Source organism: Chroicocephalus ridibundus, chromosome 1, assembly GCF_963924245.1.
Source record: "Chroicocephalus ridibundus chromosome 1, bChrRid1.1, whole genome shotgun sequence".
NCBI classification, from domain to species: domain Eukaryota; kingdom Metazoa; phylum Chordata; class Aves; order Charadriiformes; family Laridae; genus Chroicocephalus; species Chroicocephalus ridibundus.
Window position 1 is genome coordinate 92,522,776 of NC_086284.1, and position 16,913 is coordinate 92,539,688.

Here is a 16,913-nt window from a genome sequence, read left to right on the forward strand (position 1 = left end):
TGGTAAGGGACCTTGCTGACTTAGTTTCTGGGCACAGGTAGAATTACTGGACAACTCATGTCTATATAGTTTTTACTACCTTACAAACCTACAATTTTTTGGTTCTTTTTTAAACAAAAACATGTTGACTTTTCCCTGTAAGGATTGTATAACTGAGTACTTTATGAACTACAGAACAGCACAGAATGTGTTGTAGTTTTGGTCTTTTATGTGGTCTATGTTGCTTTGTCATTTAAAGCTGAGGATAGTACACCTCTTTTTTATTCAAATAAACTGAAAAAATATAAAGAGAATATCAGTCTGCACTAGCTAATTCCTAACTTCGTCAACAAAAATTATGCACTATCCTTAAAAAATGTAAATGAGGCATTTAATTGACTGCTTTTACAAAACTCTAGAAAACCCACTATTCTGCAATTAAAAGGTGCTTGTAGGATAATGCTGCGGTGTTATCAGTAGCTAAGGTTTGAGGTAAATCTTACATTTTTAGGAAATTCTCTAAAAAGCATATTGATAGGTATTGGTGAATTAAATGCTCCACTCTTAGTTAATTATCCCTTGCAAACGCTTTAACACTTTTCATTTATTTTCAGCTATCCACTGTGCTCAAAAGAAGGAAACATAATTTTACAAGAAATTGCACTAATAGTTTATTTTTGCAATCTGTCTTGTGTAATGTAAAAATCTCAATTTTCAACAGCTAAGTGAAAATATTTTAAGAGGCTGCTTTTTCAAAGGAGTTCAATGTTCAGCAGTTGCTATTGAGGTGTCTTCCAGATTGCCAGTTAAAATGTTTTAATTTTTCAGTTCTTTAATGCATCAAATTAGAGAAAGTATCTAGACAAACTGTAATGAGCTAAGTATTACTAAGTATTACTTCTTCCTTTGTTAGCTTTGATAAATGTTGTAGCTGTCATCAGCTTTTCTCCAAAATTCTTCTTCTCAGGCCATATAAGCAACACACAGGCTAAATAGAGAGCATCAGAGGAGAAGCACTTCCTACAGTAGGATTTCTGTAATAAATAGAATGCATTTGCTGTGTATTAAACAAAACTCTATTGTCACTACCTCTGTTTTGCCCTTTTGATATACAGGGGGGAGAGGTGCTGAATTACCAGTACTTTACACTCAGAGGGTATCATGGATTTCCCTACATTAAATCATAACATATATTACTCTTACTTAAGATTTTAGATGCCATAAACAAGGACTGTGGAATACCACTAAATCAGTTACAAGTAGACGGAGGAATGACCAACAACAAAGTCCTCATGCAACTCCAATCAGACATTCTCTGTATTCCAGTAGGTAAGATGAAATTACAACTCCTATTTTGTTTTTAAAGCTGAAAACAACGATGGTTTGTAATGGCTAATGAGGGCAATTTGGATTGCTTGCTTTGTTGTTGTTGCTGGTCTTTTGCTACTACTTGAGAATGTTGGGATTTTTTTCACAAAAAGGTTTTCGATCTTGCATCCAGTTTTGAGGTTCACTTCCATAGAAATCAGTGACTTATTGCTTGTGTCAAAATATTACAGCACTGTGATGGTATTGAACTTTAAAGCTGTCATATCAATTTCTAAAGATCTAACAATTTTAAAATCAGTGAAATTAATTCTGTTCTGCAACATATTGGCCCTGAGAATCTTGCTGAGAGATAAATCAGAACTTTACACCTCCACTGCTCATGTTTTGCACTTGCATTTCAGCAAAAAGCAGATACCCTTTTTTCTGTTCCCTTTGCCTGCAGAGACCTTTGATTTAATTTACAATGTAAAAGAAGACCCACAAAACACATTGTCCCTTCAGTTTCCTCTCACAGCAGCAATGAAGAAGGGAATAGAAGTTACAACAAAAGTGGGAATTGTGCAACCAGTTTTCTTGGCATGCATGATATGAAAAACAAACCCAAATGAGGTTGTTCCTCTCTAAAGCAAGTGAAAGTTTACAACACCAGTATTCTGATCCAACAGCAATGCAGCCATTTTAGAAATGATCACATAACACTTCTTTCACAGAAGCCCCCTAGAATGATAAAAAGGTTTTTTAGCTTTTGAAGGATACACTAAAGCTCTTTAAGGACCTCACTTGAAACCTGGAACAATTCAGTGTCAGTGAAAAAGGTGCATCCTTCTGAAGACATTTTTTAACTCCTGTAGCAGATCCCAAGTTGCTGAGTATTGTAAGCTATACATTAACATTCTTAAGGATGCAGCATGTCATGGAGTAACAAATAATCTTGCCTAATATGCAGCTTCTAGAAAATCATTTAGAAAAACATTGTGTTGTCTCATGCATAAACGTGAGACACTTCAGTGGAAAGTTTTTAACTCTAGAGATATTATAGCTTGCCTTTAATAATACATAATACACAAGGCTCATACTGTCAGTGCAGATGCATAATTAGCAGATGTGTAGCCTCTTTTAAGATGTCTTTTCTAAATATAAATGCGTTTAATAACACAGTATCTACAGCATGGGAACAAGACTGATAACTTAGCTAGTGATCACTGCTTTGAGGAGGGAGAGAGAAGACAAAGCAATAGTTTTTAAAAAATAGGACTACTCTAAGGAAATGGATGGTTGAGGACAGCAGCCCTGCACGGGGTATGAAAATGGGCAATTGCACGATTCAGTCTTGTAGGAAGTAGTGATCTGAGGTATTTCAAAGACTTGGAAGACTCATTGGTGAAGTTAGCCTCATAACCATATGAATGACAATAAAATGAGGTTTGCAGTTGGTAAACTTAAAGGAAGCATATAGCAGTTGTAGAAAATATATATCATTCTAGCTATATATGTAAATCTTTAGTTCTGATGTCAAGGTGACTTTCATTAAAAATCATAATGTCTGCCTTCTCTGTGATTTACTTAGTAAAGCCATCAATGCCTGAAACAACAGCTCTAGGAGCTGCTATGGCAGCAGGAGCTGCAGAAGGAGTTGGAATTTGGAGTCTGAATCCTGGAGACTTGACAGCAGTGACATGTGAACGATTTGAACCACAGATCAACCCAGAGGGTAAAACCCTTTCATATTATCTAAGAAGTTGCAAACTTAATATTTTATGTCCAACAGATGGGTTTTTTTCTTCCTTTCAGACTTAACATACCGATATAAAAGCAGCTACATATAAATATCCTCACAAACATTGAAGATCAGCTTTGGAGTGTTTGGTTTCGATAAAAATGCATTTCACTTGCCGTTTTGTCCATATATTGACTAGTAAGATTGGAAAATGATTAAAACAACATAACTCCACAGGGGAATGTGTTGGGTTTCTTTTTCTTCTTTTTGAAAGAAGCTTGGCACTGGGCATTGCAGTTAGTAGCTTTTGATTTATAGCAAGTAAAATCAGAGAAAGGTTTTGTTGAGAAAGATGTTTCCTAAAGGTCCTGTGCATTTGTGAGTTTTCACAAATGTAGAAAGGACAGGCTGACTGTTTTTGGAAGACTTTTCTTTTGGCTTTAAAAAGCCTACATTAATTATTGTTTTTTAGCTAACTATCTTTTCATCAGTTCTTAAGTGCTTCTAGAGATGGAAAGCATGTACTTGACATAATTAGAAAAGCATTTTTTTCTTTTCAATTATTTCTTTTTTTTGGTACAGAATTTTGTGTTAGCATTTTGATTAAAATTACTGCTATAATCCCTACTTCAAGACTGTATTTTCAACACTGAAGGGCTTCTACGTGATAACAATTGTTTCATTTTGCCCTACGTGTAAATTTCTTATTGGTGAACATGCAGAAAATTGTCTTTAAGGTTTATTTCTCCTTACTGTGCATAACTGTGGAGTTTTGGGTTCTTTTGTTTTGGGGTTGCTTGGACTTCTTTTTGTGTATGCAAAACAGCATTTTATAATGCTTGTTCTGTGCAGACAAACTATACTGTGCAAAAGAGTGGAAAGCTAATATTTTTGTCTTTGCTTCTTGAATACTTGTATTCATATGCATTGATAGGCCTTTCTGTTTGCTGATTTCTTGATTTCAGAAAGTGAATTTCGCTATGCTAGATGGAAGAAAGCTGTAATGAAATCTATGGGCTGGGAGACATCTGAAGCTCCTTCAAACGGTAAATCAGAAATTAATGCAGGTCAATATTATTAATTAGCCAGTTTCCCTAGGTAGTTAATCTTGAGTTTGGTGACCTTTTTCTGTTCATCTCTGGACTATTCCAGTGACTTAAAAACTACTACTTAAAACCACTGTGGAAACAAAGCAGGAAAACAGATAGATAGGTCTTCCTCTTGAAAGGAGAACACAAGCAATATCTTGTAGGGCTCTGAAAACAGAAGACACGAAATCAAGACTAACTGCAGGTTAGTCTTACCTAGAAGAGATACAGCACAATTCTAAGACAGTGCAGGGATTTCGTAAACTTTCTTATACAATAACTTCATGTTGCAAAGGAGAAAAGTTTCATCCTGTGATTTTTCTTGCTATATCTTGCCTTTATTATTTGCTGCATAGGAAGGAGAGATTGACAGCCACATCAAAATCTGTTTGACCCACAAGGGCTAAGAGCAAGAAGTTATCATAAAGTGAAGAATTGCATAGACATGTTGTTCACACACAGGGAATATATAAACACTTTTGGGGGACTGAACAAGATCTCTCTTTTGAAGTAGAGGGCTTTTTCATCTGTCAGGTTTGAATTAAATAAAACCTGCAGTCTTCTATGATCTATAATTTGAATTTATATTTCAGCACAATTTCAGGGTAAGTTCTTAGTCCTGACATCCTAAAATACATCATTTATGGGCTTTATCTTCATTTGATTTCTCATTTGTTGGAAAACCTATTAGAATGAAAAGTATTAAGTAAAGAATCCTCATAATGTTAATTCCTCCCACAGGCAACAGTTGCAGCCCTCAAGCTGCCTGAAGTCTCTTATTTTGTTCTTGAAAGCTAAAGCTAAAATTTTCGTTTTACCATCCTATATGTTAGCGTACATAATTTGTTTAACACCAGCGTTATACAAACAATTCTGTCAAGACTATTCAGAAGGGAAATAGGTAACTTAGCATGAGTAACAAATTTCACTTCAGTGTTGTCCATTATGACTTGGTAGCCTTACATCTAAACTTTCTGTTATGTATCCTAAAATCCCAAGTGCTTGATGTGTTTCTTACTTAATTTATCTTTATTTCCTTTTGAAGGATAGAAAATTTTGCCTAACAGAAAATAAAACTAGATCTTGTTCTTCAGTTCATGTGAAAAGGGATATGTTTATCAAAACTTACCCTCTGGTTTAACACTGCAAGGGGAAATGTTATTTTCCTTAGCTCTTGCTTTGAAACTTTGTCTTCTGCCTGCTTGGAGTATTTAAGATTGAAGAATGCTAGAAATAGGCTCAACCTAGATAGTGCTAATAGTGGATTTTGGATTTGAACTCTTATATTGAGAACCTGTTTTGAATTATGTGGGGGTTATGCATAATCTTTTTTAGTTTTTCTGCAAATGTCACTACATTTGTTACTTTTTGCTGTTCATATGATTTTTAACAAATATATTGCAATTTATATATATATTTCTCTTTTGATTTGCTTGACTGGAAACACCCTCCCCTGGATGACATCAGGTGACACTAGTATCTTCTGTAGTCTGCCTTTGGGTTTTTTTATTATGAGTAGCATGATAATGTTAATCGGAGCAAAGTACGTCTCAGGTTAGTTATTATTTGAACTAGATCACTTTAAAATCTCTCTACACTAGTCTAAGTGTTGGGTTTTTTTTTTATTCCATCTGTTTATTTTTAGCAAAAATGACTGATGCTTTTTGTTGTTCATGCACACGAGTGTTTGAGGGTGTGAATTAGACATATGGTACCTAAGGGAACCAAGTGAATGCCATCTCAAATTCATCCTCATGTGCCATGAAATTCATAGTTGTTAGATGCACATGAAACCTTGAACTCTCCCCTTCCCTTGTCTAGCTATGCAGACTTTACACAGTTTATAAGATGGATCTGAGTTGGGGCAGCCTAGCAGAGTTTTGCATTGCCTACATTACAGTGTGCCTTGCAGTTAGAATAAGGTTCCATCCTTCGTCCTGTATTTCTTCTCACAACGTTTATAATTATTTTGAGGATCTTGTTTAAATAAAGTGAAGACTTTTCTTCTGTCCCTGAAAGGCTTCATGCACCCCTTTCATTTTTCTGGTCCCCTTGGAACTATTACATGGTTAGAAAACTTCATCTACTAAATCTGTAGAATATTCTTTTTGTACTTTGCTCTTGATGGATAAGTGAATTAATTTTGTATAAAGAGAAGAGACCCTAAAAGGCCTGTCTGCAAGACTGGGGAAAGGGACTGTGTGCATATGCAATGAAGATGCATCTTCAACCTATTAATGTATATTCTATTTTAAAAGAAAGTTCTTAGTATGCATGACGGTGTTAGTTACTTATGCCAGAAGTAAGACATTTCATTAAGATATTCTTATGGTAAGAAAAAGAAGTATATGGTGATGTCATTTGTTCTTTGTTGCTGTGTTTCATAATTTCATTTCAAAGAAGATATTTTACAGTATAGCTGTTATTGCTGCTTAGTAAGCTTTTTGGGGGTGGTTGTTGCCGTTTTCTTTCTTTGTTTTGGTTTTGGCGGGATGGGCGGGGGTATTAATTAAACAGACAATTGAGGACTCTAGCATACTCCTGTGATGATGTGTTTGTATTCTGTTTATACTCATTCAGCCTGCATTAACTATTCAATTGTAATTTTCCTTGCATGGAAGAGACTGTCTGAGCTTGTAGGAGAATGAAAATCCAACTAAACAAATGCTAGGCAAAAATCAAACTGAACGAATGGATTGACATTGATTTACTAACTCTGGAATGTATCTGTGAATGAGAACAATCTTGATGATGAAGAATAAAATAAAACCAGCTGCAAATAAGTGGGTAAATTTTTAACAAGCTGAACTAAGCAATTTGAATATTAATTCCAGGTCAGGTTCTTCACCACATGGATGATACCTGAAATAATATGAAGATCGATGTTAAGTGGGTAGATAAGCAACTTAAATTCTGGCTTTATTGCTTTTTAAAAACAACTAATCAGTAACCTGCATATAAATATCTAAACTTGCACTGCTGGAACTCATTAAAAAAATTATGGTTTTTTTCTCCTTTCCCTAAGCTTGCCGGTACCTTTCTGACACACAAGTGAAAAACATACTCATCTCAACTCACTTTGGCCTTCAGAACCCATTTTTACCGTTGTTTTCGGATAACAGTAACTATTGATATAGTTACTGTTACTATAATGTATATATATACTATATATACCAGTATAGTTACTTTAGATACCAGTATGTTGGTATGTCATTTACATGATATGCTTGGGGACAGGAGAAGTTACAAGAAATTTCCAGCTTTTATTTGTTTTAAAAATGATGACGTCTAAAAACAAATAGCATCAGTGATTATATGTATGGATTGTAGTTTTACTCAGCTGTGTGTTAGGGTAGAACATGATATACAGAATTTGAGTTGCTGATTGGAGTAGGGCGGCTTCCCCCTTATCCTTTTGCTTTTAAAAGCCGGAACTAGCTGACCAGACTTTCCTTGTAATTCAGTACAAGAACTCCATTAATTAATTTGTTACATTTTATCTTTTAATGAAATACTGGAACCCCAACGCAGTCATCAGTATAGTAGGTTTGAGGACTGAATCTACTGAGGATTGAATTCATTCTTCATGTGCTGAAGCAGCAGTAAGTCTTGCACGGCAACAGTGCTGTTGTTGAACATGTCTCTGTAAGGCAGGGCCATGATTTTACAACTACTGAAATGCGAAGGAAAAATCTGCTGTGGCAGAATAGAGAACACTAACGTGGCAAAAACCCATTTATGGAACTGCTAAACTAATTGCCTTTTCATGCAGCACCTGATGACTGAATGTGAACAACAATACTCTATTTCATTATATCATTTCATAATTTTCTCAAAATCAGGTCAATTACTTGTACCTTATTCTATGATCTTCATTCTTCTTGTGTCCCAGGGGAGAAAGGGACAATGTTTTGGTTTATTTCACTATCAAAGCAGCTGGAGTCCTTACACTAAGATTCTGTTAGGTTTTTCACAGTACTTCTGGAAGTAGACATCTGAGAGACTTCAATATATTCTGTAGCTGTACTTTTTTGGGGGGTGGAAGTTCACTGAAAGTGATAGTATATTTTACTAGACTCAAATTTAAAGAAATGACTTTGCATTCTTCTATTGGCACCTCTCAAGTGAGGTATAAGTGGGGATTGGCTATATATGGGATCTTATGTGACATCTGGGGTATAAAATTCTCTGACTTTATTTTCACAGAGTAAGGTGTCAGTGCTGATAGTATTACTGTATTCTTCCTGCTTAAATATCCTTTGGGGTTTTTTTTAAGATTCTCTTTTTCTATTTTAGTTTCTTGTGTTGTGATAGTTGCTGCCAAATTGCATACCAATACAGGGATCACTATGCAGTTCTGCAAGTTAGTTGCAATAATATTTCCCAGATTTCTGAAAGCTGAGCTCATATTCAGAAAAAGATAAGCTTAGAGTACCTTCCTTCAATTCTTCTACTTGTTAAAAATTTACCCATCTTAATAGTGTGGTCTGTTCTCTCCTACCCACACACTTAAGTGCTGGCTTATCTGGTGTCACAAGATACATCTAATTTATAACTGTATTAATTGAAAACAAAAGATGGTTATACTGAATTCTTCTCATAGCTCAGTTGTGGAGTAGAGTGTTATTAATGGTTTAGAGTAAAGTCTATGTTACTAATGCACGTTTTTTCTCATTTAAGGTGCTGGTAAATGAGGCTACTTAGTGGACTCTCTGGATGCAGCTGATTTTTTTTTTTTTGTTTCGTTTTGTTTTGTTGTCTGAAGAGATTCCACCACCAATGTGATCATACTACTTGTGTGACTAAATCCTTTCTTGAACCAGTCTGTTGCCAGTCCCTGACTCTTCAGCCCTTCATTACTCTGCTCCCTTCCCCATCAACTCCAACTGCACTGGAGGCCCTTGCATGGACCATCTCACATCATCCTCTTAAATTTCACAAGCCCTAGCTTTGTTTGAGAAAGTTGGTATGACAAAACGCTGCAATTTCTGAGGTAATTATGTCAGATGTTTAGCTACCCTTTCAAGGTTTTGGTACTTTATACAACACACTGTAGGAAGTTAATAATGCACTATAGAACTTTGTAAACATCTTACAATTCTTCCAGCTGCTGTGAATTACCTTTGATATGTCTATGGTTGCCAAAGATCTTTTACTGTAGTGGCCACTGGTCTGAAACACATTCATTGGTACAAACCTTTTAAACACTAGCTCAAAATCTATTATCAGTAGCACACATTGCCACCAGTTTGGCAATGAAGAGGTTGCTGATGTGGTCCACAGAGTACAATTACAAAGTTAAAACGTTTGGTTTTGTTTCTAGCGTATGTAGTCAGTTTGCCCATTATAAGTATTCAAGACACTAAGTCCTGTGAGAGAGGAGTAGATGACAGGTGTTTTGGCTAAGGCCGTGTTTCATGTTCTTGTGCTTTTGTGTTAGTTTGGAAGGACAAACTTGATACAGCATGCTATTGACAGGACAGCTTCTTGGTCCTCAGCAACTGGTAACTCTTAAAACTACTGTGTACAATGCACTTTTCTTGACCAATACTGCATGTATTCTGTCATCCTGCATAAGGATATTTGTTAACATTTTGAAAGTTGAAGCTACCTTAGTTTTCCTTAAAGAGGGTCCACTCCAAATTAAATACTAATGCTTTAGTTCTTGATCTCATTTAGTATATCTCAGGGACCAAAATCTCCCTTTCAGTTTCCATGTCCATAGTTTTAACAGCAAGTTGTCACAAAATATGCTGGGACAACCCAAAACCCTGACTTGGAAGAGTAAGCACTTGGCATCTGAAATGGGCCACTGTAATTCACAGCCAACTTATGTGACAACTGAGTTGCGTCCACTTTGAAACTTTTTGTCCTCCACAGGTAAAGGAGTGGGGCAATAATCTTATCTTCAGCTTTCCTGTTTGTACCAACAGCATGACAAATGACAGCCTTGTTGGTTGGGTCGGAGAAAATGTGTGCTTGTATAGTGTCACTAGATCAGTATAGAATAATAGCGAGGTTAAATGTGGGAACAACACGGAGAATTTCAAAGATGCGTTTAAATGCACTAGGAGTTAAAGGGAGCAGTTTTTTGGGTGCATTTGTTTTTAAAGATTTTTGTCTTTAAAAAAGTAGTCTTTAGCAAAGTTTGGTTTTCTTCATTAAACTATGATTAGAGGCTTAGTTTTTAAAAAGGTGTTAAATATGTGTGTGTCTGAAGCAATGGATTGCACAGAAGTTCAGGTCTGTACAATGTATTTAATATTGAATGCATATTAATTGCCTTTTTATTGTCAAGTGCAATGACCTTTGAAAATGTGACTTTTAATTAAGAAGTTAGAGGAGGAACATTTTTCGTCCTGTGGTTGCATGTATAAATTCAACAGAGGAGATTTCTGTGCGCAGGTGAAAATACAACATCATCGTTCAAATCCCGTATCTCCTATAAATACTCAAATGTGAGGTGTGACAACTAAAATTTCTGGGTTTTCCAGTTTGTATTGGAGAGGTGAAGAAAGGGTGAAAAAAGAACACAAACCCATAGAAAAATCTTCATACTCCTTACCTTTACTTGGAGCTGTTGCTGATCCCACTTTACCCCAAGGAGGAGGAGTACCAGCAGCCTTTGGAGCACACAGGGTGAGGGCAGCACGCACCTCCAACACGGGACTTCTGAGTACGACTTCTTGCCAAAAACACTGAAGCACTGAACCTGGGAACGATTAATGTTGAAGTGTTGCCTTTGCCAGTGATGTATGCGGCGGGGGAAAGGTAGCACGTAATAAGAAGGAGGTGGAATTTTTTGCTGCTTTTCTGACTTATCTTTTACTGGGAAACACAGTTCCTATTACTTTTTCACTGAGTAAAAATCGTTATTTTATTTTCAATTGCTGTTGCAAATATTTTTTAAGAATTTCACATCACTGTTAACTTTCTACCAACATAGTTGAAATATATTGTAAACTGCATGTTGGGGGGGAGGGGACAAAATGTTGAAAGTTAGCTTTTTGTGAAGCTGTGATTTATTTTTTCTATAAATTACCAGATTTATAAATTCTTACTTGAGAAATGCATTAACTTGGTATTAAAATACCATAAATAAATTAACGTAAGCTGTCAGTTTATTCTTGCACATTATCTTTCAGACACATTTTCATTCATGTTTTTTACATGAGGCATTACTATACACTGATGCATATTAAACAACAGAACGCCCTCATTAAGTGTCACAGACGTGCTTTAACTTGCTCAGACATAGGGCTGGAGTACATAGAATTGTAGAATTGTCTGGGTTGGAAGGGACCTTTCAGATCATTGTGTTCTGCTTTTCAGTGATATATTCGGTTTCAAGGACTGGATTAGAAATTACGTTTCCACAGGTCCCTCCCTATTCAGAAGAAAGCAGGAAAACAGAAGTAAAATGGTGAAAAGGAACATGGTTGTAATACAGGTTTGATCCAAAGGTCTTGATCAAGTTGCTTGGTGGGGCCAACAGGCCAAACGGTTTCTGCTCTTATACCATGGTCTGGTAATTGCTACGGGTTAAAAAGCTGCCATGAGTTGGGGGAAGAAATGTTCATGGGATAAAACATGTGGCTGGGGGCTCTAGGCAGGAGCGTAAGGTATTTCTGTTGTTTTAAGAAAGAAGCGTGGGGACACGTGCCTATGCGGAGGGTACCTGTGTGCAGTGTGCCTGCCGGGCGCTTGTTTGTTCCGTTTCCACATCGCTCCCCATTGTGTTGTACACATCTGGTGCTGCCTGATTATACCTAGGGTACAGCCTTCATCCGTAGTCATACAAAGCCTTTAGTCCTCTATCGAAATCAGTTGTGTGAGTCAGAAACCCTCATTTAAATATCATATCAGCACAGAAACCTTAGGTAACATGTTATTACTCAGTATCAGACTTCTCCTTCTGCTCCTGAGACTCTTGAGTCTCCCTTTCACACGGCAAAATTATAGCCTTGCGCGTAGCTGCGCAGCACAAGAGCGTACTCAAATTTCGTGATTCATCAAGCTGGAATATTATAAGATGAGAACCTTATTAATGTAATTAGTACCGGAAATTTACATGTATAAAGAATTTTTGTTCAATGTAAGCTAATACAATGTCTAGTCTATTACTGGAACTTTATACAAACAAGCTTCTTAATATCCGTATCAGCTCCAAGCTGTAATCTGTCCATCTGAAGAGTTCTAGATCTGTAGCTGTTGGAATGCCATCCCATTAAGAGCTGTAACACAAACCCAGTATGTTGGGGTTTTTTTTAATTATTGTAATTGACTGGCATTTATGTAAGTAGTAGTCATCAGTCCTGGAGATAAGGCAGGCAAATGAGTAGCATCCCTTTAAAGCCCGGAAATGACACAGGAACATTGCTGGACTGATTTTCCTGTGCTGTCCAGGGGGGATCTCGACAGGCTGGAGAAATGCGCTGGCAGGAACCTCTTGAGGTTCAACGAGGGAGTGCCAAGTCCTGCATCTGGGGAGGATCAACCCCATGCACCGGGACATGCTGGGGGGCAACCTGCTGGGAAGCGGCATTGCAGGAAAGATCCTGGGTATCCTGGTGGGCACCAAGTTGACCATGAGGCAGCAATTGCACAAAAGAAGGCCAAGAGCACCCTGGCCTGCGTCAAGCAGAGCATCACCAGCAGGTCAAGGGAGGAGATCCTTCCCCTCTAATCAGCCCTGGTGAGACACATCTGGAGCGCTGGGTCCAGTGCGAGAGGGACACAGACATACCAGAGTGAGTCCTGTGACAGGCTACAAAGATGGTTAAAGGACTGGAGCATCCCTCGTATGGGAGAAGCTGTGAGATCTGGGACGGCTCAGCTTGGAGGGAGCTTGGGTATAAACACCTGATGCAGGGTGTGAAGGCGATGGAGCCAGACCCTTCTCAGTGGTGCCCAGTGACAGGATGAGAGGCAACGGGCACAAACTGAAACACAGGAAATTCCATTCCAACAAAAGAAAACAAGTTTTTACCCTGAAGGTGGTCACACATTGGAGCAGGTTGCTCAGACAGGCTGTGGAGTTTCCATCCCTCAGGATACTCAAAACCTGATGGGGCTCAAGATACTTGGAACCCTGCTTTTGCTGACCCTGCTCTGAGCAGGGGCTTGGACCAGACACCATCAGAGGTGCCCTCCTGCCTCCGCCGGTCTGTGATTAGGTCAGTCACAGCTTGTCTCCGGCACAGGCTGAAGGCTCGAGCCACCTAATAATAAAGGCCAGGGAAAAGGAAATGCTGGTTTATTTGGACAAAACCAGTTCACGTTATATGAGTCAGTTTTCACCCATGATGTATTTCAACATTATTCACTGGAATGATTACTGTGTCACCCTGTGTACGCATTTGTTTTGGAAGAGTCAGCCCTATTGAATCATAGAATCATTTAGGTTGGAAAAGACCCTTGGGATCATCGAGTCCAACCATCAACTCCACTCTACAAAGTTCTCCCTTACACCATATCCCCCAACACCACATCTAAACGACTCCTAAACACATTCAGGGATGGTGACTCCACCACCTCCCTGGGCAGCCTATTCCAGTATCTGACCACTCTTTCTGTGAAGAATTTTTTCCTAATGTCCAGCCTAAACCTACCCTGCTGCAGCTTGAACCCATTCCCTCTTGTTCTATCGCTAATTACCTGTGAGAAGAGACCAGCACCAACCTCTCTACAATGGCCTTTCAAGTAGTTGTAGAGAGTGATGAGGTCTCCCCTCAGCCTCCTCTTCCTCAAACTAAACAGTCCCAGCTCCTTCAATCGCTCCTCATAAGATTTATTCTCCAGGCCCTTCACCAGCTTCGTTGCCCTCCTCTGCACTCGCTCCAGCACCTCGATATCTCTCTCATATTGAGGTGCCCAGAACTGGACACAATACTCAAGGTGTGGCCTCACCAGTGCTGAGGACAGGGGGACAATCACCTCCCTACGTCTGCTGGTCACACTATTTCTAACACAAGCCAGGATGCCGTTGGCTTTCTTGGCCACCTGGGCACACTGCTGGCTCATGTTCAGGCGCTTGTCAATTAGAACCCCCAGGTCCTTTTCTGCCAGGCAGCTCTCCAGCCACACTTCCCCAAGCCTGTAGCGATGCATGGGGTTGTTGTGGCCCAAGTGCAGGACCCGGCACTTGGCCTTGTTGAAGCACATTCCATTAGCATTGGCCCATCGGTCCAATCTATCCAAGTCTCTCTTTAGAGCCTCCCTATCCTCATGCAGATCAACACTCCCGCTTAGCCTCGTGTCATCTGCAAACTTGCTGATGATACACTCTATGTCCTTATCAAGGTCATCAATAAAGATGTTAAACAGAAATGGTCCCAACACTGAGCCCTAAGGAACACCACTTGTGACCGGCCGCCAGCTGGATTTAACTCCATTGACCACCACTCTTTGGGACCGCCCATCCAGCCAGTGCTTGATCCAGCAGATCGTACGCTCATCCAGCCCACTGTGTGGGCTTATTATCTCCCTTGTTTTAGTTTTGGAGAGAGAATCTTTTAAGTAGTTGCTAGTGGGATTTTAAGCAAAATAACTGTTTTCTGGATATGTGATTGCTTTAGTCTAACACCCCATTTTTCACAAGGAATTGTGCCACCAGGTGCTTCAAAGCAGCCCAAAAGACAAGCATGGGATAACGCGCTTCCTAAGAGACCACAGTTATATTGTAGTTAGCAAAACCTAAAAATATGGGTTCGTAAAATTTTTGTAATGGGAAGATACTGGTTTGGGAATTGCTTCTTTTTGTCTGTAGCATTTTTTTCTTTGAATCCATGGGCTGCTGATGTGAGGGTTCCTTCTCTGATTATCCTTGAAAGTACACTCGCTCCAGTTGGAAGGATCTCCTGTGTCGTTACTTTTCAGTTCCGCAGGGATGGAGTGCTCTGAGAACTGAAGAGCCAGCAGCTCTCGCTCCCCACCGCCCAACACCCTTGTGGGCTTTTGTGCAACTGGAAAAGAGCTTGCAGACAGGACAGCTTTGGGGATCAGTTGTCACCGTCTAGAACAAGCGTTTTGCCTCCCAGCTCTAAAGCTGCTGGAGTTGTCTTCTGTTTGTTTTGGCAAGAGGATGGGTTAGTCAGCATGCCCAACAGCACCCGCATTTCCTATGCTACTTCAGAAGCAGCTTCAGGAGTTTCGAGTGTATCACTTCAGCTACTGATTTTTCGCTAAGTTTCCCCACTACATCAGTCCTCTCCGTCTCTCTTGCCCATCTTGTCTTGCAGATGAACAGATTACTGACAACCTGCCCTAGAGCTTACTGCCTGGTACAGAGGGACTCGGGATGCATCAACGTTCATGAGCACAGAAATCCCTTCTGTATTACTACTCCATGTCCAACAACAGGAGTCAGCTTACACCTGAGAGGATGCATAACACAAGTAGTGATGCCCTCCCCTGTGTGATGTTTCAGTATCAACATCACCTTCTTCCACAAATACTGAAGCCGAGTGCTGCCACATTATGAAGGAAAACCTCCAATTTTTACTTGAAAAACTATGTAAATGGCTTCTAATCTCTCTCTGCTTATAACTAGACTCTAACTCCAAGTCTTTGGTGGAGAGCGTTTTCTGGAAATCAATGTGCCAGTGCTGCTTGTCAGCCTTGATTTTTCAGGGAGAATTGATTCTTCAATTGTACGATTCTGAAGAATTGACTCCTCAGCAGAAGAAACTGCTTTAACAAGAAGAAAAGCTTCAAGAGCTCTCACACTACAAATACTGGAGGCGTCAGATATTCTCCAAGTTTTTTGCTTTTGTTTTAAGGAGGAAGGGGAAAAGGGGCAGGGGGGTGACTTACCTGGAACATGCAAGAACCCTATCTTCATCATGAAGCAAAATACGAGATGGTAATTTCAATATTGTTTTCTACATAATGATAGTTGTGTCTCAGTTAAACTTTAAGACACATATTATTAGGTCTCTTTAAGACACTTCCCCCCAGGGAATAGGTTTGTGTTACCGACACAAGCTATTCTTATTTGGGCTCTAGTTAGTCTTCCACAAGGTACAAACCTCTTCATGTGCAGCACAATGGCTCTCATCTGTGACCTTCTGATACATAAATCTTAAAGAAAACAAACTGCACCTTACGCTGGTTTGGGCATCAGCTCAGTGATGAACTTCCGACTCAAGAGTCATCAAGGGCTGTCGTAGCCACCAACAGATTTCAGATCGTGCCACCATTTCTTTGCTTGGTACCGGTCCTCCTGTTTGACTGCTGATATTACACCAACCAACAAGCTCATATGATGCAAGGTTTGTCAAACTTCTAAACGTTAAGTAATGTTAAGTAATAAGTCAAATTCATATTAATTGAACTAATTAATTAAATTAAACATGTTATAATAGCGCTGAAAGATTTTATTTGCTAATCTTGAAGTAGGTTATTTGTTTATTCATGACTATGTGAAATCTCCGGTCCCAATTGATGTGCAAATGAGGCACGTTGTATATTGGAACGTGCAGGTACAGTCTTATTATTTGGTGTCTGAGGTCAGCACTTAGGAAAGGTAGAAAAAAAACCCCAGAATTTAAGCAGTTCAGAACCCAGTGTAATACAATAGTAAATCAATATAACAAGCAACAAAGTGGTTGAAGGTCATAACAGCAGGATGATACTGGTTTCCAGAATATCCTTGAAGATCTGAAATTGTTGGAAGGCTTTGTTATAGCTTCATTTAAAAAGAAAAAAAATCAGTTATTCCCACTTGCTTGTCAAAGTAGCATCTGTTGAAGCTGTCACAGCAGCACTTGGCACAGTACGCTCAAAATGAAAATGTTGAA

General features: G+C 38.9%; 1 protein-coding gene across 6 annotated transcripts in view; it reads left to right on the forward strand.

Moving 5' to 3' along the window:
- Window positions 1–11,220, forward strand: part of GK (glycerol kinase) — a 37,377-nt gene extending 26,157 nt beyond the window's left edge. For 2 of the 6 annotated variants that reach the window (XM_063343510.1, XM_063343523.1), the window contains 6 exons: window positions 1,188–1,308; window positions 2,876–3,019; window positions 3,991–4,071; window positions 5,581–5,667; window positions 7,645–7,715; window positions 8,794–11,220. In XM_063343510.1, the coding sequence (XP_063199580.1) occupies window positions 1,188–1,308; window positions 2,876–3,019; window positions 3,991–4,071; window positions 5,581–5,667; window positions 7,645–7,688 (477 nt within the window). In that variant the 3' untranslated portion in view covers window positions 7,689–7,715; window positions 8,794–11,220. The remainder of the gene's footprint in view (window positions 1–1,187; window positions 1,309–2,875; window positions 3,020–3,990; window positions 4,072–5,580; window positions 5,668–7,644; window positions 7,716–8,793) is intronic. The other 4 variants (XR_010072209.1, XM_063343533.1, XM_063343544.1 and 1 more) reach the window with 4 other exon arrangements.
- Window positions 11,221–16,913: the final 5,693 nt, after the last annotated feature.